The 22,233-nt window shown below is 39.5% G+C and overlaps 1 protein-coding gene across 2 annotated transcripts in view; it reads left to right on the forward strand.

Annotated features, from left to right (window-relative positions):
* Nucleotides 1-22,233, forward strand: part of SCUBE1 (signal peptide, CUB domain and EGF like domain containing 1) — a 194,612-nt gene that overhangs the window by 92,371 nt on the left and 80,008 nt on the right. The window contains exons 5-7 of one of the 2 annotated variants that reach the window (XM_042050680.1): nucleotides 7,680-7,805; nucleotides 15,871-15,987; nucleotides 18,835-18,924. In XM_042050680.1, the coding sequence (XP_041906614.1) occupies nucleotides 7,680-7,805; nucleotides 15,871-15,987; nucleotides 18,835-18,924 (333 nt within the window). The remainder of the gene's footprint in view (nucleotides 1-7,679; nucleotides 7,806-15,870; nucleotides 15,988-18,834; nucleotides 18,925-22,233) is intronic. The other variant, XM_042050681.1, reaches the window with a different exon arrangement.

A 22,233-nucleotide genomic window follows, 5' to 3' on the forward strand; every position in this document is an offset into this window, starting at 1 on the left:
AAGCCAAGTCTGTCTCATGTCAGTTGTGCAGATTGCAGAAGAAGGAAAAATTGCAAGATTTTAGTTGGGTTTTTTTAATCTTATCCTCCCATCTCTTGCCTTACCTTTACACAAGTGATACTATAGTGATTTAATTTTTGCCTGGAATTTGTTCAAAACCTTCTCAGGAAACAATAATGAAAAGCCATCTTTTCAATTAATTTTTAAGTTTATGTTTGTGAGAAGTGCTCTCTGAGATTATTTTAAGTCTTTTTATTGGAGACCTAAAAACTTTGCTACATCTTTGTGAGAAGTTTTACTTGGTAGAGGTGGTGAATATTTAATTAAATACTGAATTTTCCTGTGACCAGGAAGGGAAAAAATATTTTCTTGGCATTTTCTGATCTTTGGCTTTACAGTTTTCCCATGTTATGAACAGGTACTGAAAGAGAGACTTTAGAAAAGAGTGAGAGTTTTCCTAGCTGTAGTATGCTAAGAGGCCCAAAGACCTCATACGAATATTGAAAAAAGAACCGTGCAAGTTTCTTATTCTTGTGCCAGCTCAGGATTTCTTTGTGTTTCCCGAAGTCCTGCTGTTGTGAGAGAGTGTTTTGAGATCCCAGAGTGGGCTGAGGTGTGGCTGGGTGGTTGTACCACCACCCCTGCCCAGCTGAAAGTGTTGGAGCTCATGGTGATGTTGTCCTTTACTGGCTCTGCTGTAGCACCACAGCTCTGGTGCTCAGGATACCCAAGGTTTATTAGCTCCCACCAAGGCACCAAGAAATAGGAGACTGGTGGTCAAGACTCAGATGCAGAGAGAGTGCATTTGTCTCCTCTGCCTGCTGCACAGCCTTGTCTGCCCTCAGGGTCACCTCCATCTGCCAAGGGACATCGTGTGGCAGCGACTCCCCAAAAACCTCCCTTTTCTTTTGCTTTGCTTTACTCTTTAAGGAATTGCTATTTCAAGATGAAGCAAAATGAAAAGCAGGTTGTATTATTGACTGGGTTTTGTTTCTCTTTCCTTTCTTGTCCTTACCTTTTTCTTCCCTTGCCGTTTATTCCCCTTTAGCGTCAGGTGCCAAGTCTATACTGGCAGAGCCTCACAGTTAATTCTGCCAGAGCAGCAATGACACACAGGTTCTGTGCAGAATTTTTTTCTAAGATAATCCATATCTATGTGTGAGAAGGTAACAGAGACTCTTGGAAAGAGTTTCAGTGATCCTGAGCTTCTCTTGGTGGCTATGCAATGTGGGAAGCAGACTGAGACTGCAAACCTTCTTACATGTGTTCCCCAAAAAGCCATGATACAGTCACAAGCTGGTCACAACCAGCATGGGATGGATTTCAGCCAGTCTTCTTTATTCTCTTCTTTGTCCCATGGGAATTGATGACATTTTCTGGCAATTTTGGAACCTGTTTCCTTTCCCTACTTCCATGGTTTCTCTTAAACTTGGTCCATTCATTCTTGTCATTCTCCTGAAACCACAGCACCTTTGCAGAACTGCAAATCTGTGTTCTTACTGCTGACAGAATGAAGTTATGTTTCTGATACATGCCCATTTCTAAATGTCAAGACAAAAACCCCCTCCATGTGGTTTTCTGGCTGCCACTCAGAGCAGGAACATCTTGTCAGAGATCAGACTGCAAGTCTGCCTGCTGAAGATGCTGGCCCTAAGCACATTTTAGATCCAAACTGAAAAGACATGTAATTGCTAAACAAACTTGAATTTGTTTATTTTATAATATACCAGCAGCTGTTTTCTTGTACTATGTCCAGGATTTCTCCAGACAACCTACTTAACAGTGTAGAATTCTGTTTCCTTGGGTCAGTTTGCCTGCTTTATTTGTTTTCTTTTCAACCTCTGTTGGGGTGAATGGTAGTCACTAAAAGAACTATTTTTTCCTAAAGCTTTAGGCAGAACCAAGCAACTTATTTCAGGAATGAGGATTGAAAGAAAATTTTGTGTTCATTAAGTTAACGTTATGAAAAACATTGGATTTTTACATAGCTGATTACATTTCCAGCGTGCCCAATTGGAGGTTTCTCACTTAGCTCTGAAGGTCTGTTCCTAGATGGATGCTTTGTACCCGTGGCATTGTGATCAGCTGAGGAAGGGCACCTGCCTCAGTCCGTTAGTTTCACCCTCCATTTTCTTGCTGAAGAGAGAAATCTTGGTGGGGATTTTGATCCTCAAGAAAGGACATTCTGTTTTGAGATATAAACATCTCTCACTGGGGAGCAGAACTCACCCAGACATTCTTCACATCCAAGAATCAGGTTCTTATTAGGGAGCCAGAAGTGTCCAGACAATCTGATGAAACTGTGCAGCATAAAGGTCAGATCCAGTCTGCTGGAAAACAATCCTTTGGCTTTATTGGTCCTAAGATCTGGCCACATATATTTGTTGACTCTAATTGGGTCATTTAGCCAAATGGTGATTTTCATCACCCTTGAGATGCACATGAGATCCTGGTGTTACAAGGCAAAGACAGGGACACTCCCAGGCGTAGATGGGGAGCTGCTTTCCACAAGCCAGACAAAAAATTAACAGTCTGTTTTTATATGACAAAAACTTACATGCATAATGTACCATTTGGCTTAGAACAGCCAGCTCACATTTTCACTAACGTCATGTTCCTGTCTCCATCAGAAACTTGGTGTCTTTTGGTTGGCTTCCATTTCTCACAGAGTAAGAGCTCTGTGAGAGGAGTTGTCTTTGTCAGTTTTCTAAATTGCCTGGTCATTGACCAGTGTGTTTTATTGTAGCACTGTAGTTTCTTACACAATTTTTAAAATGACAACAAAAAAGAAATTCTACAATGGTAATGGTTTACAAAATAAATAAAATGAGAATGCTTGTTTCCTCTTTTGTTATTTCCTCTCTCTGCTGCTGAAGACGTATCTTGTATCTTATATGTGGTGCAACTTAATAAGAGATCTCACTGTGTACCTTGTGTGAAAATTAACTTATCAACAAAAAAGGGAATGTGATTATGTAGTTTCAGGATTGAGTGTAAATGATACAGATGCTACTGGATATGTCAGTGTGCATATATGGGTTAAGTTCAAGATTTCTTGTGTTTTCTTAGCACATTCAAGCACATGTAGTCTGACAATATTCTGAAAGTTATTGATGCAATTTAAAGTAGTCTTTTCCAGATCGTGTTTCGAATCAGCATGTTTATTTGAAAGTTATAAAACTAGCAGCAATATAAATACAGTGTAGGTGAAATCATGGCAACGTAGAGGATAATCTAAGCATATATGGTGAGCCACATGGTAAAATAATTGCTGAAAGTCTTAATTAAGATGAGAACAGACAGTGTTAATGAGAAATAAAGGCTGATCTGTGCTTTAGTTGTCACAGTCAGCCTGATTTAAGCACTTTCAGGGCCATTGAGCTGAAAACATTTTTAGAGCATAGTACAATGGAGGGGCCATTATATCAGACTGAACATTTTGCAGAACAGCACTATTAAGAGATTTGTGATAACTAGATGGTAGACTGGATTAATGTAGTAGACTCCCATCCAAATCTCTCCTAGGCCAGGAACAAAAATGAGTGTGGATTGTGGGTATACATAACAGTGGCTGTCACTCTCCCATGAACAGTCTTTTGTAACTTAGAGTCAGAAAAAAATCCAGGAAGGCAATAGAAGAGAGTTTCTCAAGTCATATCTAAAATGCTGAGAGAGGATTTAGTTTAATTAGATTAGTGTTTTCCTTTCTTAAGTGACATTTCTCTTCCTGTTTATATTTTCCATTGGATTTTGTTTTGCTGTCTGTAAGGTGAATTTGCTGAGAATGTGTCTGTGTTTCAGAAGTTTATTTTACTGTCTGCCAGCACTGCCGAAGAGACGTGCACCCATTCTATTGCTGGCTTTAGAGATTACCTTGAGTAGCAGCATATGGGATTAAGACACTGCTTTTATTAACAGTTAATATGTAAAACCTAGAACCTTTCAACACTGGACATTTTAGTGTCATGCCGAAAGTTTTTTTTTGGTGTACAGACTTCTCTCTTATCAACACTTAGTCTTTCCCTTCATTTGGGAGCCATAGTTTTCCACTTGACCCATAGTCCCATCAGTTCTAGAAGCTGGGACACACCGAGCACAGCAAAAATCAAGACAAGCTGGGAACAGCTCCTTGTGTTCCAAACCAGAGTGAGGCAGATGTGCACACAATGGGAGAGAGAGGGGGGTCGCAAGTTCTGTAAATAGTTCTGTAAATACCTTCTGGTTAGGGCTTGGATGGAACATCCATGGTCTGATACTTTGCCCAGGCTGTGCAACACGCTGAGGTAAAACTGCTGTGGGCATAATTCTGTACTGACTTAGGAGAGACCTCACATAGTTCCAAGGGTGATTTCCCTCGCAGTCCTGTTTCTGCACTACTTTAGTCAGCTCAAGGAAGGGGCACCATGAGAAGCACAGGGCACCTCTTAGTGCCAGGAGCCGTCTGCTGAGTTGGGGCTGATGGTGATAAAGAGAAAAACTTCAAACACATAAATGAGCAGCAGAATCACATGAACTTTTTCCATGATCATGGATTTTTTTATTTGAATGAGTAGTTTTCCACCCCTTTCTACAAATAAAGCTGTTTGGCCTTGATTGTGGCAGTGGGGCTGGAGCGCACTGCCCACCTCCCCCTTGGGTCACTCGTTGTCCTGGGACTGAACACCAAGGCAGGCACAGAGAGGCTTAAATCCCCCTTTAACATTAGGGAAGGTTTTCTCATGCTGTAACTCACACTCTGTGCCCCTTATGGAAAAAGCATGTGCACATTAGATCGCTGCTAAACATTTACTAAAATGTTGCAAAGCTTTCCTTCTCAGGGGGCAATAGTGAGGAGAAATGATAACTGCAGCATCTCACTCCTCCTGTGGCAGCAGAGTGTGAACTCATCAGAGCAGTTCTTTACTACCAGCAGTGCACCTTCTTCCAGTATAGGAAAATACTGGAGGTGGTTTATGTATTTCTAGTTAAAGTTTGGACTACATCCTGCTGAAGAGAATACTGAACAAAGTCATTTTAGGAGTATTTTTCTCTCCTATTTGTATGCATTTGTATAGAAACTAAGATTAGTACTAGAAAGGTATTTCGCATATTTTTGTAATTTTAGTGCTGCTTATGTACCATTAAAGCTTCAGTATTGTCTGAAGAGTCAACTTGCAAAAAAGTAAATGTTGTCAATGGTGATTCATAAATTATTTGTGTACGTAGATTGATACAGAAGACATCTGGACAAATGCCGTATTTGCTGAAAATTTAGAATTTTGAATGATTAAAACTATTTGCAAATTAACATAATTTTGGGTTAGATTGCATTTTTTAGCAAGGTAAAATATTAATTTGCTGCATTCTTATTTCAAGAATTTTTTCAGGCAAAAAAGGTTTTTTTAGGAATTTTTTTGTAATCTAATTTTTAGGGATTTTGAAAAATACTGAAATAAAAATGAGAATTTTTGTTGTACTTGAGCTCCTGCTCTTGACTGAAAAATAGTGGTCTTTCATTTCAACAGAAAAAACCTTATATTTTCTAAAATAATGATTTTCAGGCTCAGGAGATCTCTATGGTGTTCTCCTGCTAAACATGGAACTGAAATAGTTTTTCCTACAACTCTGATTAATACAATAGCTGGAATAATTAATACAGTAACTAAAATATTATGGTCTCACACACAAATACCAGGATCACTTTTGTTTCTAAATGTAATGATTTTGATCTTCGATTTCTCCCAATATTTTTAGCAGTGCACAATTTCTGTACTCCCATAAAGGCAGATATTCAGTATCTGCAAGTAAGCACTGAAAAATCACTTGCTTGATTACACTTGTGGGCCATTAAATATCTGCTTTCATCTCTATAATTCCTCTCTTCTCAGAGCCTGGGCAGTGGGACTCAATCAGCCATGTGTTATCTTTCCCAGATCCCTTTCGGAGCATAGCGCAGTGCACAGGAATGCAGTTTGTCAAACACATTGTGTCTGAAATCCTTTGTTGGGAGAAGTGGAGAGAAAGAGATTATAAAATGCCTCAAACCCTTCAATAAGGCCATTCCCAGGTTTCTTGTATCTGTTCAGCCAAACAAAGCGTTCATACCTCACTTTGATGTGTAGGATGGTGTATTTTAGCATATAGTATGTATTGTATCTCAGAACAGCATCTGTTGTCCAGGCTGCAGTTTACAAAGAATAACTCACTTGATTATAGTAACTTACTATGTTTTGGCACGTTTTTAGGCTCAAGGACAACACAGAGGGGAATTTAGAAGAAATAAATATATCTGTTGTCTATAATGTTGGTTTTTATACGTGGTGAGATTTAAGATCCTGTTGTGTTTTGGAGGAGGGGTGAATAAAAATACCCAATCAGACTGGTGATGTATGTTTTTCATTACTCTGCTAATACAAACCTCTCAGAGGTAAATCTGAGCAGTGTGAATAACTTCTTGAAGCTGTTAACTTCTGTCACCCTGAGGCAATCCCTGACTGACTTTCTGTAGCATTTCCTCCTCAAAATTCTATACACAAAAAACATTTACTTACAATACACTGGCACTGTAGGTTTAAGTTGAACATTTTGCACTGGAGTAGTTTTGAGAAATTAGCCTAGAATGAATAGGTGGGAGTAGACACGTTGCAAAGTGCCAAATGAGTTGCAGAGTCCACCCTGATGTTGCTTACAGCAGTGGTTTGGGCAACACAGGCAGTTTTCAGCATAGCAAGCTGAGTTACAATGTGCATTCTCTGCCAGTGTACTCTGAGAGAATTTGTCTCTCCTTTACAGGTCAGATATCCAAGGGGAAGTCTGGGAAGGCTTTGTAATGCAAATCTAGCTAGCCTTCGTTCACACAAGGAATGTTAGATGCTGACCCATAAGAAGTGAGTTCAAGATTTCTGTGAATATGTGGGATTTGAATTAACGCGGTAATGAAAGGCTCTAAGAATATAAGGTGCATTCAGTATCTAAATCACTGACATGGTTTAGAAAGTTAAAATTGTCTCTGCAATGATTAAAAGAGAGCTGGTTGATACTTTTCCTTGGCATAAACATTAGCAGGAATCCACCCATGGCACTTGGATGTTTGTTGAACAGCTGGTGTGTTTTGTTTAATAGAGTCAAAGAGAAAAGTGGTAGTAGGTTTGTTGGCGATGTGCTGTGTTTATGGTGGATGACAGGGAATTGAGATGTAAAACAAATAGCAGAGGAACAGATCCAAGCAAAAATGCTTAGTTATACTATTTGGCAGATTTTGTGTGTTAGAAAATATAAAGCACATTAACAGGGAAATAAAAATGCACCAGACAGTAACAGCCGTTGAATTTACACAAGAAAAAAATAACTGTGAGATCACTTACTCAGCTCTGTGGGACAGACAAGTTCCTGGACTATCCTTTAAACCCATGACATTTTCATGAAAGATTAGAATATAGATACAGAATAGAGAAATCCCAAGTTTCTACATGAAGCAGAGACACACAAAGCTCGTATTTGCCCCAGAGCATGTTTGTCTTTTATTACGCTGTTTTGTTGACTATGTATCTCTTTTCAGCTCTGTTTTTTCATCTTGTGGAACACGGTCCAGATGAAAAATAAAAGTTACAGATAAAATTATTGGAGGATTGGATATGCATAATTATTTTGTAATTTTATTTCAATACTAATATTTTCTGTTTTTCTTTGCTTTTCCACAGAGGGTATGAACTGTATGAACAAAGATCATGGGTGTGCACACATCTGCCGGGAGACACCCAAAGGTGGGGTTGCCTGTGAATGTAGACCTGGCTTTGAACTTGCCAAAAACCAGAAGGACTGCAAATGTAGGTAGATGAAGATTAAATTTCAAATGCCCCAAAATGTCTTGTTTTCTTCATTGTTGTTATGTTCCAGAAGAAGTTAACTTTGTTTTGGCCAAAGGTGATTTGTAATTTTAGTAATGAGGGTTTTTTTGCTGTAGAAGATGCATTTGGGGATGGATAAGAGGGATTGAATAATAGAACATTGGCAGTGGCTCAGTTATCAAAACAATAACAACTTTTCTACTTTCCTGTGAATGCAGAAAAGTGAAGTAACAGTTTAATCCAGACTTTCCTTTTAAAGCAATACAAATAAAGCATAGTGGATTCTGACTTGCAATATTTTGAAGGTCCACAAAGGTGTGTACATTGCTAAGTGTACTAGTGAATTTAATGAGAAACCCACTAGAGCTATCAAATTAAGTGTGTGAGTTCCAATTTTTTTAAAAGACAGGAATGATTGCTCTAGCCTTGATTACACTGCTCACACTCTAGATTTATCACTTGGGAAACGTGCAGCTGCATTATATATACTGTTCTTCAGAGAAAAGCCCAGAGTGGTATATTCTTGAAGCTGTGATGCTAAAGATACAGATACTCATTAGCCCACAAAATTAGAAATTGTTCTGTACAGGTTCAAATAATTGACCTCAGCATCGTCATCTGAAAGCTTCAGAACTGAGTCTTTCTGATGGCTTCAGTGAGTCTTAGATCTGAGTCCAGTAGCTTGCATTCCTACTTGGTAGCTTTGAGAGAGACAAAAAAAGTGCAATCAAACAACATAAAATGTTTGCTGCTTTGCATAGGGCCAATATTTTTGAGACAGTCTTTCTTGCACTTCAGTTTTTTTCTTCCTGAGATCTCCACTCTGTAAACACGCATAGATGATATTATCTCCCAAGTTCAAAGTCAAAAGAATCACTTTTGAATGTCATAAAGAAATGCCACAGAGTAATGTACAGCCTGATTTCTGCTCATTATTAAAAGGCTACACATGGCCAAAGGCAAAAGCACAGAAAAAAATGCCTTTATGGTAATTTTCATTCTCAGTGTTTATTAGAAGGGAATGTTGCATGCTGTTAATTGGAGTGCAACATCAGATACATTGGTGAAGTGTGGGAGGATGTTTACTTATGTTGTTATTATTTGTTTCCTCAAATTCTTATATTCTTTGGGAGTTTCAGTATCCTTTTTCATAGATGGTGGCAGGAGGATTAGAGCCTTTTCCGGAATATTATTCCTAAATGCCTTTTAATAGAGTAAAAACTTCAGTTTATTCTGTGCCCTCTGGTGTTCAAATTGTAGTTGGAAGTATAATGAACTTTTGGTGTCAGACCTCTAAGTAGGGACACTGAGTTTTCCAAGGCTGCAGAGCTTACTTTGGAGTACACCAACCTCTAAACCCACAGCACATTCTGCAAGTATGATCCAGAGTCTTATTTAAAATAATTACTTCTAGTCCTTCCAGATGCAAAGAAGTACAGAGGTGTAGCCAGATAGCCTGGGACAATAATTGTGAGATTACAGCAGGCTATTTATGGAAGCCTAATTCTGAAACCAAATCTCAACTTTTAAAAAAACTTCTTCACAGCTAACCATTTCAGTGGAATTGGCTTAAATCCTGAGCTGCAGTTTTGCAACTACTCAGTTTTGCAGCTATGTTGAAGAGCTGGAAAAGAGACACTTCCCACTTGCCAGCCTGGACTGGGTCTGTAGCCCTGTATAATTGGGACTGTGGGGTCTGATACACCCTTGTAAAACCCTGTATCCCTCTCAATTATGCTGGTTTATCATGGTCCTCCAGGAGTCCATGCCTTTCAGGGTTTGTCAGAGCTTGCTGCTCTGGTTTTTGTATGTGAACAAGTGACAGAGAACATAGCACCTCTTAGTACACCTAGGTGAATTTTTATCAGCCGGTTTGCAATTCAGTCAGACTGCTGAGAGAGATTTTCAAATGTATTGGCCCAAGGCCTTTAGTAACGATGCAAGTCTTCCTCAAAGGAAGATGTTAAAATAAGTCAGAAAGCAGAAACACTTGGAGGAAGGCTCCATGCTTTTTATGCATGCATCACACGATTGTCATGACATCCTAAGCACATACCATCTTATCATTTACCATGACATGCTGCTAAGGCAGTCACTTTTGCTTCATTCAGTGTCCATGATGGTCAGTGCTCATTAAACAGGCTTATGTTCAGTAGCTTCCTCTCCATAATTTAGTGTCATGCCTTTTCTGCTGCACAGTATTTAAGCTCTATTGTGAACATAAAATTTTTAATCTCCTCGTGGATTTTCCCATGATATTCATTACTGTATTACCAAAGTGCTTTGTAGGCATTTGTAATGTATTTTCAAAACGTTCTTGTCAAGTTAAAAAGTACTGGTTTGCCTATCTTACAAAAGAGAAATTAATATAAAAATATTAATGTCAGTCATTTAGTAGTGATAGGTGATTAACAAGAACTACACAGAACCCAGCTAAGCATTTACAGCAGGTTAATATGATCCAAGCCAAACTCCTGATGGCTCCAGCTGTAGTTGCAAATGCCATGGAGAAAGGAATATAATATCAGTAACCTGTAATAGAAGAGATTCAAATGACCTGCCAAGCTCTAAGTAGGAATTCCACAGTGAAGGCAGAAATAGGTTAGAGTCTTTAGGGCTCTTTTCACTTTCTGAACAAGACTATTCTTTCTTGACAGTCCATTTCTGATTTGCTACTCACTCTGCAGCAGATGAGAAAAGATTCCCAGCTGTTTCCACAGCCCTGACTTTCCCCAGCTTCACTATGCACTAAATGAGACAGGAGTGTTTTCTGCGTTTGTCATTGAGGAGAGTTATCATAACACAATAGGACTATGTACAAGTCTGGTATTTTGTAGCTTTTGAGTGCTTAAGATTGCAGCCTTAATGGTTTCTTAGTGTAAATTTTAAGTATGCAATTTCTAGTTGCCCAACATGCTAAGAAAACACTAAAGTGTGGAGATTGAAAGGGACCTCAAGAGGCTGTCTAGAAGTACACCAAGCAGAATCACAAGGATCCATGCGTGTTCCCTCAGATAAGCTGCATCCTTTACATCCAAAGCATCAGTAAACTTCAGCTTCTGGGAGTTTACTGCTACTCCTGTAAACTACTTTAATAGCCTCTGGTGTACACAAGCCCAGAAGAAGATTATGCTTTGTCAGTAATTTTCACAGGTACTTGCTGGCAGCAGAAAGAAGAATTCAGAGCAGTGAATTTGGCTCCAGAGTATGTTGAAATAAACATGGGAATTTACCTCTTCTTTCTACATCTGCGTCCATGATATATACTAAGATCCTGCTCCTGGGCACGATTGCATTAGAAGTTTTTGATAAACTGAAGATATTTTCCCCAAATATGAACAAACCAGGAGATCTTATGTTCATCTCTTTCTTAGCTGGAAGCTTAAAAATAAGAGGAAATCTAAAGCAGATTCACATACCTGCAAGTTGCAACCTGAAAGAGTTATAAACAAGTAAAAGCTGGATCTTTTAATGAAAAATGCTGGATAATCCTACCTACAGCTCTTTCTATCTGCCTTCTTGGATAATAATGATTCAAGTGAGCAGGAAGGCTAGTGCAAAGTAATTCTAAAAATCCTATCTAGGACTTGTACAATGAAATGCCAACCTACCTATGCCAAATGGCAGCTCTGCAGCTCCTGCTGACTGTGTCCTCATGCAACTATTTGCTATCAGTACAAAGATCCCCAGAATGTTAAAAACATAAAGCCATACTAGAATAAATCATGTCAGCAATGTTGCATGCACAACTTTATCACAGAGAAGTGCCCATATATTTATGTAAATTATGTATTTAATGGCCAGTTTAGTTAAGAAACAGTGCAATTTTTAAGTTACCTGGAATGACAGTATGCTCATTTGAGAAGTCCATCCTACAAAAACACAAAAGATCTGTCTTGTGGCAAATTCTGTGGCATCTGAGCCATAGTATATATTTCAGTCCACATGTGGACAAGATCATGACACTGTTGTCTTGACCAGTTTTTTAAGTTACCAAGTAATAAATGCTAGATTAAATAGTTGGCCATATGTTTTCAAGTACTTCTTGTCATGGGCATGTAAGATGGAAGAACCAGAAAAAGGGTTCTGTGGAACTTTGGAGAAGCACTCAAAACAGGATTTAGGCTGTAGAGTGAGGCTGAATTCTGGTATTTTCTGTCTTCTGGGGAGTATAGTATGGAATATCAATATCAATACTTAGTGGAATATGTACATTAAAATCCTTCCTGTTCCTTAAGATGTCATTTCTCTTTCAGACAGTTGTTTCTCATTTTTTAATCATCCAAATGTCATTTCTAGACTACTCCATATATTTCTCTGGGTGTAAGCACTGGCCCACATGCCAGGCTGTGTCTCAGGACTGTTTGGCTCAGCCCAGTCAAACTGAATAGATGCTGCTGGTTCCAGTGTGGGCAGGGGGACAGGTTATGCCAGCTGGCATATGCCATTATGCCATTATGCCAGGGCCTGAAAGATGTCTGGCCAGCCTAGGACCCTGAGCATTGTAGTCACTGAAAAGAATTCATCTGGTTTGAAGGCACTTTGAAGCCCCAGTGTCAGCCCTAAAGCTCTTTATCCACTTGGAGGAGTGTTGGGAGAACAGACTGGTGACTTGGTTGCCAGCACTGGACATGTCCCACAGAGGGTGTGTGTCATTGTAGGGCTTCTCTGCTGTTGTACAGGACATTTCTCCCACCAAGGGAAAGAGCCCAGCATTTTAACTGCACTTAAGACATACACAAATTCTGAAGCACTGTCAAAAGATGGTGTTACTCTGGTTTTAAATCTGCCATGTGGGAATAAAGTCTGTCTGAGTTCTAACAGATATGTGAATATTCTCCTTTGGTTAAAAAAAAAAAAACCCCAAACTTACTATTTTCTATCCCTTTCATTTTAACACGATTTATGATATTTTAAGGTGATCTGTGTCTGTTGGAATTTACTGTTTTGCCTGTTTGCCTCTTTAATGTCACAGACTCTGAATGAGCACACAGTTGTTTGCATAGCTGCAGAGTCTAAATTTATCAGAAATAGTTTCAAAAGAACACTTTGTGAATTCTCATTCATATTGCTTTAATTCTTTCTGACAAAAATGGAGTAGATCTGGACGTCCATTTGCTTTTAGATAATTATGGGTTTCTTCCTCTAAGCAAGAGAAACTTCCCACTGTGTCACTGCAACAGAATGAGGGCTGGAAGAAAATAGAAATGACATATTTTACAACTGGATTTTGTACCAATTTCACCTGTAGAGCTGTCAAGCTTCAGAATGTTGACTCAAGTTACTTAAAATAAATAGATAAATTGTAGTCTAGACAGAAATTCAAATCCTTCAAAAACATGATTTACTAATGTTTCTAGGAGACAGGAAAAGGAACTGACCTACATGTGCATTCATGGACTGGGTAGAATGGGAACCAGTGACTTTAATATGCAGGGAAACTGTAAAAGTGTGTGATTCTGCAGGGTTTGCTATAAATGCCATCAGTCTAGTGAGATTTTTTCATAGACAAATATAGTAAGGAAAAGTTCCTCATATTACGTGGGTCAGAGCAAGCATGTTAAGATATTTTCATCTCTGCCAGCAGAGGTTTTCAGCAAGGAATGCCAAAAATAACCACTGCCGTCACAATTTTTAAATACACACTTTGTTGCTGATTGCACTTTAAAATCCTCAGTAAAAATACTGTTGGCTAGAAATGTGTTTAAACATCTGGCATAAACAACACCTTGAAGTTAATTTGTGATGGCACTGCAGTCCAAGGAGGATAGAAACTCCACATAGTCCTGGAGGCATATGGGGTCAAGTAATAAGCATGTCTTCATTGGAAAGGTGGGAGCTTTAAGAATAGAGAATTGACATAAAATTTTGTTCGTTTTGCATCAAAAATAAAAGCCAAAATGGTACTGTGTATTGAAGGGAAAGAAATGTTTCCATTTGATGCAAAGCAGAATTATTTGCTCCAGGTAGTTTTTCACAAAAATAAATTATTAGTAAAGCTATAAAAGTGGAGAAGGAGAAAGAATGCCTGAGTTTGGCTGTTGCTTAGGGGGCTTTGTAATGTAATTCCTTGGAAGTTTAGGATTCTTATGATTTAGGGTATGTTCCCTCCTCTGGCTGGTTGGACCGACAATTTCCATTTTCCAGTCTAGTGCACTGTCAAGCTCCAAAAAGGGGACATGAATCAGGCAGGTCTCCCCATCTTTCTCATTGCCGTTCTTTCCAGTTGGATAGAACAGCAATATTCCTGGAAAGTGAGGTGGGAATCCTGGCAGTCTCTCTTCTCAGAGATTGTTCTGGCCCCTAGACACCAAGGCTGTTCCCTCTCCAGCCCTGAACAGCACAAGGGCTTTTATTCCAAGTGTACAGTGGGAAGGATCAAGGATGCTTGCACCTGTAGTGGCCACAGGTCTGCACTCGCTTGAGAGGTGGACAACTCCTATTGTGATCTTTGCCAGAATTCAGGGGCTAAAGTTGTAAACTTGTGGTTCCCACGCTGGCAGGAGGTTTTAATGGGAATTCTGTTGGGTATGCTGTGGTGGGTCTCCCTCAGTTGCTTTTTTTAGAACTGTTCCATTTTAAGCTAAATACTTCAGTGATTACTGGGAGTGACATGGCTGCTCAGCACTCACACCAGAGGTGAGGTATTTCATTTCTAGCTACTGTGATGGAAAATTCTGGTCTACTCCATTTTCAGAAGCTAGAATTAAAGCAGAGTCACTGAGTTCAGAGGGAAAATACATGAGCTTAGCCCTCTTGCATCAGATACAACCTCAGATTTGAGTTAGATACGTGATTTTCAAATCCTGTTAACCAGTATCTTGGTTTTACTCTATATTGCAACTTGCTACCCTGCCTCTTTTATAAACTCTTATCTAGAAAGAAAATTCTGCTAAGACCAGTGTGAGGAACTTCCTTCTGATTACTAGGAATCAGTATTTAAATGAGTGTAGTCTCCATTTAAATTACCATACCATTTCAAAACATTTAAGTCCTCTGAAATTATGAGTATATAACTAAATAATGGCATATTGGATTTCCCCCATATCTGCCAGTGTATATTTACCAATAAAGAACCTAGTCCAAATAAAGACAGTAAATTGAATTCAGAAATCAGTCAGATCAGAACTGTGTTATTCAGCATCAAGGTGTGCAGCTGCATAGGATGAAATGAAACAGGGGCAAGTGAGAGGCTTTATTAATGGTGCTAGCCAGGTTAATATTTAAAAACTGGTTTGTCTTAGCTGGCAGAAATTAAATCCGTCATGTGACAAAGGAAATTAATTGAATCTGATCTATTAATTTGTGTAACCTTCAAAACTCTGCCTACTCTCATGAAAAATGTTTGCTTTAATGTATGTTTAGTACTTTTTCCCCAGAGGACATTTGAATTGCTAAAAGCTGTTCTGCACTGTTGCTTGGAAGTGAAAGTGGCATCTCCAATGCTTCCTTCCTGGCTGAGGCCAGCACATGGCAGAGACATAAAAACTGTGTATTTTTTTTGTTGCAGAGAAGAAAAATAACCCCAACCATTTCCTGTTTTATTTTTAAACTTGTTGCTTTAGGGGGCCAGTACTTGATATAGTAGATTTCAAGACTTCTATGGCTCTGTTCTTGCTGCTTGGTCTCTGCTTAGAGAATGAAGGGGAAGCAAAAGAGAGATGCTGTCTATAGATCTGAAAGTATACATGTGTATTGGTAGACTGTTAATTTCTTCACAGTTATGAAGCATGTAGCTTTTAGGAAGACAAAGAATTGGCTAAGAGTCACACTAAAGTTTTTAATACAAATAGACTGGGGAAAATGCTTTTCTTTTTCTTTCTCTTTTTTCTTCGCTGTGTGGATTGAGGCTAGGGCATGAGATGGGCATAAGGGAGGGGGCAGAAGGAAGAAATAGAAATAATTGCAAGCACAAATGTTATGTTGCCGTATGTCTCGGTGTGTTACTGCTCTTCTGTGTTCTGAAAGGCTCTCAAGACTAATTGGTTTCATTGTCATTTTATTTATATATACATATATACACATTCATTTGGGGCTTAACTAGTAACCTGTAACTATGGGAATGGAGGCTGCCAACACACCTGTGATGACACAGATACCGGTCCTGTGTGCGGTTGTCATCAGAAGTATGCCCTGCACTCAGATGGCCGAACCTGCATTGGTGAGTACTTCTCTGCAGCACGTTTGATCTCGTACTGCTCAGAATCTCTGTGCCATTTGTGTGCGTGTGTGTGTGTCTGTGGGGCATGCGTGTCGCTGTCCCGCTGGGGTTCAGCACTGCCAGTGCTGCAGAGGGGTGTTCCAGCAGCTCCTGGCTGCTGCAGCCGAGCTCAGCCAGGACACAGAGAAGCGTTTGTGCGTGGTCTGTCAAAATACTTCATTTGTTAATGAAGTATCCCTTTGTTACTCACTTGTAACTTTTGTTTCTGTTCGTAACTATTCGTTTTTGAAGTATAAAGGTGTAGAACATTCATCATTTTGAATGAAAGTTCAGCTCTTCAGTTCACTTTCGTTAGTCAAGACTTCCTTGTGTGAGCAAGGTTAGGAAAATGATCTTCTTTTCTGAGCTGTTACCAGGGAAAAGGAGTCATCATTACGTGCTGTCTTCCCTGTTGTATGTTTCATGATTCTGAAAACTACAACACTTGTAGTGACTAAGCTTTCATTCAGAATATCAGTAGGAAAAAGCCAGTCAAGACATGGAGCGTCTTGGCAGATGCTTTGCGAGCATGTATGATTATAAAATATATTATTTGCTTAACACCATTTCTTTCCACTCCACTTTAAAAAAAAAAAAATTAAAAGTGCATTTTTGCATAGTGCAAGTTAACATTTGAAAATTTTTACTCACAGATCAGAACCTGAAATCCATAATGGTTTTCATTGGCATTGCGGACATGTTGACTTTTTTTGTTTGTTTAATTTCAAGTCCTTACAAATTCTTAGTCATTTCCTGAGGTTAAAGAAACACAGACACATATTTATCATATTTTCTCTCCTATACTGCAAGACAGAGCATTTGAAACCCATGGAAATCTGTCAGCTACCTTTAGCCAGTCTGTCTTGGTCAGATCCATGGCATTAAGCTCCGTGGCTGCCCAGAGCCTTGCTCACTTCTGAGGGGTTTAATTGCACAAATTGTGGGGTAGGGCGAGGTTTTTGCTGGCAGAGGTAAAGCTGAATGGAGCTCAGAGCTGGGCTCTGCCTTTTTGTCTGCACAAGGTGTGTCTGAGTGCAGGGCATCTCTCAGCGAGTGCCTCTGATAACGCAGAGGGCTCCATCCTACAATCCCTGTCCTGTGGCAGTTCCAGATGTGGAGAACTTGCAAGAGTGAGAGCCTTGAGAGCAGGTTTTATTGAATGGATAATCGATCTTCTATTTATTATTGTTCACTAATATCCTTGGATTGATGTTTTATTTTGTCCAGCATGTAAAAAATTATTTTAAAAGCTGTGTACATTGCATCTATTTTTTTTTACTTTTTTTTTCCATTTTTGTAATGTAATACATACAACTCCATGTTACATTCCTTGGTCTTGTGATGTAAGTCACATATTACTGCCTGTGCTGATTTTCTTCCCTCTAAAATAGTTCTTTCTCTTAGAATACTTCTAATGTTTTTATTTATTTTTTACATTTTTATTCCTGCTTTCTGGTGATGGTTCCTGATTGCCTGTCTTGTCTGATAACTGACGTTTATTAATTATTTACAGAGAAAAAAAAAAAACAAAAACTCAAACAAAAGCCTCTATTGCAGCCTGATCCCATCTAGAACTTGTTCAAAACAAAACAAAACAACTTCTTGTTACCACTCAACCATGTAGAGTTGCCACAAACAAAACCTGCCAGCCTCCTCCTCCTCCTCACTTCAGTGATTCCAGTGTTTGCTGTCTTCAGTGGTGTATATATTCCAGGCATCACTGCAAGAATGCAAACTTCTGCAATGCCAGATAAATACTTGTTGACCCTTTGTCTAACATATTTTGTCTTTGTTTGCTTGACTTAACCTTTTATTTTTTTTACGTTTGCTGCATGTGAAAGTCCCCACTTGCATTTTTGTTTTTTGTTTTCCTGATGAGCATTTCCCTTTTTCTACAGATCATTTTATTTACCCAGCTGCTGCTTCTCCACTGCTCTCCTGTATCAGAAATCTTTAATTTTATTTCACCTACTGATCATCTCTTCCCACACTTGTGACTGTTTCTGTGTATTTCTAATGAAGCATAACCAAAGTCCTCATTATGCTGTATGAAACTCTTACTTGTAGGATGTCAGAGCCTACCTTGTAAAGTGACCTCTGATGACATCATCCTGCTCACTGCATGCTAATAAAATTACTAAACCCTGTTCTTGCAACATCTTTCCTAGCATTGAATGTTTAGCTAGTAGTGTTTCATAGACAAGCAGGCAACCAGCACTGCCCAAATTGATCTTTTTTTGTGTTTGTTTGGTTTGTTGTTTGTTTATTTTTGTTGTTGTTTTTGTTTAATCTGCATGCTGTTGTTTGGTTTCTCAGTGTGTCGATGTGTACAAGGCTATGGTTCATCCATGCCCATCCATCACCGGACTCTTCTCGCTCTCTCTCCGTCTGTCTCAGTCTTCTGCCTGCCGCCTTCAGATCCTGGTGCCCCCTTTAGCCTGGATCACAGTTTGTCTTTGGTAGTTTGTTTAACTAGCCTTCCTGAATTTTAATTTTCATCATTAACACCTCTCTGGGGCACCCATGTTAGCTGTCTTGTTCTCCAGTAGAAATCCAGCCTCTGTGTGGTTAATTACTTCTTAGCTGACCATTCTTCCTTCTCACCCTCTTTCTTCCTCCTTTCCCTAAACACCCATTTAATTTTTTCCTGGGTTCTCAAAGGGAATTAACTCTCTAACGGGGATTTAGTGCTTTCATGCCTTGCTTCTTGGCTTTGGCTGTGCCATGCCAAGAAACTGTCTTAGGCAGCGGAAAATTGGGCTTGTGATTAACCAACTGCTCCATGTTTGTCCCTTACTTGTGTTTTAGAGAAGGATGAGGCTGCAATTGAGAGTTCTGAGTACAATGCCACGTCAGTAGCTGATGTGGACAAGCGGGTGAAACGGCGGCTACTTATGGGTAACACTTTTCTTCCACTTCCTTTGTTGTGCTCTCACTTTTGTCTGTATGTATGTGGGGGGGAGGTTCTCTTTTGGTCTCATTTGGTTTTGGTCTCCTTTGGTTTTGGTTTGGCCTGGTTTTTTTTTACCCTGACTTCATCTGTGTGGAAAGGTCACCAATTTTGTTAAGTTCTCATCTGTTGTACAACTTCATTCCTTGTTTTTAAACTTTTTTTTCCCTAATGCTGCAACTTTAATGTTCAATTTTCTCTGCATAGAAAGAAGCTTTTGCTATTAACCTTACTTAGCTTATGCAAGCTACTTTTTACATGTGATTTGTGTGTTTGTGTGTATGTGTTGCTGTAGAATTCCTGAAAAATCTCCTGTTGCAGACCTGCCTATTGACTTAAAAGTGGATGATGATGATGATGATATAAACCAATGCTCTATTACATCTGTGGTGTTAAATGAACAAGTGTATTTGCCTAATTAAAATTTCGTGTGCTTTTGACCGAAATATAAATATTATGACTGGAAATTCATTCACTTCCTTTGTGCAGCTATTTTAGTAACCACTGAAAGATCTTTCCCTAGTGACTAGTGAGCTTCTGTACATTCTTCTTGCAAGATTGAGGCATGGCTTGTTTCTCTATGTCGTTGGAGCTTGAGAGTGGAAGGGAGTAGCAAGTGCACTGAACAGTGAAGATAATTCTTTAGCTTGTGCTCTCAGTTAACCCATTGCACATCCTTGTGCTTGTCTCCTTCACGGTGCATTTCTGGCTGTTAGTGAGAAGGGCCTTTTGGGAATAGAAGGGGTCGAGTGGCTGGGCTTCTGCCAGACTTTGCCTGGGACAAAGACCACAGAGTAGCTACAGACTGCTGAATGATGCTTGGAGACTGTCAGGTGGTTTATTCCTCTGTATTTTCCACTCTGAGGCTCTACTCGCCACATAAAATTATTTCCACTAGGTTTTAAACATAGTGACCATTGGTGAGATGTACCCAATGGATCCCCTTACAAGACAGGGCTTCATCACCACAGAAAACATTCTGGCAGGGCAAGATTCTGCTCTCTTCCCTCAGGGTTCCTATTTCTTTTCTTAAAACCACTGAGTCCTTTGCAGACTGTCCTGCTAGCCATTGGCAAGCTCAGCTCTGCCTGTAAGCATCCACAGCTATCTGGAGTGACCACCTCTAGGAGACCAGAAGCCTCACTGTGAATATTTAGTTGATTGCTGGGCTAACAGTTGCAGTAGGTGGCAATATTTATAAATTTTCCATATCATTTGTGTCTTGTCATCCATGACAAACCATCCACTTGCCCACAGGCCAGCATACAACCACTGTGTAGGAAATGGCACAGTGTTATAACTCTGTAATGGTATTGGATGACAAGATTGAGGTAAAATATCTTCCTTCATGTGAAAAGCTGGGCATATGGCACTTTATTTTTAGATTATCCATGACTATAAATTTCCAATTAGTTTGCAGACCTAGCAAGTGACCCATATAGTTTTATTTTTTAATGATACACTGTTTCAAGTCATTTAACCTAACAAAAGCTATGAGGCAGCTCATCTTGCTTTGTCAATGTGCTTTTAACACTTTTAGCTATAATTTCAATAAGACCCATAGTCTCACAAGAAGTCAGGAAAATAAATGTGCCCAAAAACCTCTAGGCCACTGAAACATGCAACCCTCTGGGTCTCAGTGTTGAGTTTGCCCAGCCACAAATAGTATGTGCAGTTCTCTCTAGAGGTACTGAGCAACATAGTGCACTGTGTTGATGCCTCACCCTCTGAAAAAGATAAATATCCAACCTGAAAATAAGCTCGCACTGCTTCCAAGAGTCCAGGCAAATAGCATTAAAAGTTTAGCCATAAAAAGATTAGTAGCCGTCTTCTTAATTACACCAGGTCTTCAAGTTCCAAGCTGAACACAGACAGTAGAAATAGACTCAGGGAGATAGTTTAAAATCCAGTTTGCAAAATACATTGTTTAACTCTTCAGTACCTCCTGTATTAGCAGGTATCAGCTGAGAGCTGAGAGTTTCTGGACATGCTGTGTTTAAACCACTGATTCCTTAGAAAAACATTAACTAAGGAGGAAAAGAAATTTAATTAGTGAGTGAGATCTGAGTGGGTGGCTTAATATTTGGGGACTTTTTGACTTGTTTGTTTCTACTGATTGCTGATAGTCAGAATTTATTTTTTTAATGGAGTCTTACTCATTTCCAAAGTGTAGTGGCATTTCCATGAAATTCCATATGTCTTCAGATGCTTTCTAAACAGCTGTTTTAGGAAGTACTGGAAGGCTCCTCAGGAAACTTTTTTCCCAGCTTTTCTAAATGGACTGTGATTTTTGACCCTCCTGCAGGCAGTCTTGGGAGAGTACGAAAAGTAGACAACTTTATGTAATTTTAGTAATCTGATGAAAGGTGCTTTCAGTTGCAAGTCCTGGGATGATAATTTGTAGTCCCCTGTCATTTTCTGCATGCTATCAAAATTACTATGATCTGCATAACCCTTAAGATCAGCCAAGGCTCAGAAAAGCTTGACAAGATTGCTTTAGAACAGTGTTGCTGTTAGACAAGTTTGCCTGTAGCAGTATTTTTGCTACAGCAAGACTGGCCACCTCTGTGTTTCAGACTGGCTTTTACAGGGGCCTGTGTCCGAGTCATGCTGTGGTCCTGTGACTTGTGGCTAAATCTTAAACAGAGAAAAGTAGAAAAATACACATTATTCTTTCCTGTTAGAAGTATTTTTATCTAGATCTTGTAAGGCAGATGAGAAACTGGTCTTCTCTGATGACCCACAAGAAACTTCCCTTTAGAACTGTCCAACAATGCCTAGGAATTTTCATCTAACTTTTTCATGTTTGGACAGACCCTGAGGGCTTCCAGCTGTCACTTATTTCCCTGGATCAGAGAAAAGCACTTGGATTCAGAGTAAAGAGTGCTCTCATTACAGAGATGGCACTGAATGGCTGTTGTCTAGTCAGTGAATGTTCATACAGCTCATTTCCCTCTTCTTCACTTCCCCTTGGCCATTGCCATCATGGAGTGGCAGCAGTGCAGCTTTAGTTGTACTCCAGGGGGGCTCCTGGAGAGGTCCTGCCTTGGTTCCATGGTGGCTGCTTCAAACTGGACCTTGAGCCACGAGCATCCTGTAGATGAGGAAGGACATTCATCCTGCAGAAGTGCACAGCTCCAGAACCAGAGCTGTACCATCGTCTGTAAGGGACATTTTCATTCCCCTTGTTGCAGAACACCTTGCATTTGCTACAAACCACAAGGGCATAGTCAATGTCTTCAGGTCTTCTTAAGCAT

The sequence above is a fragment of the Corvus kubaryi genome, unplaced genomic scaffold (assembly GCF_017639235.1).
Source record: "Corvus kubaryi isolate FWS band 111438036 unplaced genomic scaffold, C.kubaryi_AGA036_p1.0 74, whole genome shotgun sequence".
NCBI classification, from domain to species: Eukaryota; Metazoa; Chordata; class Aves; order Passeriformes; family Corvidae; genus Corvus; species Corvus kubaryi.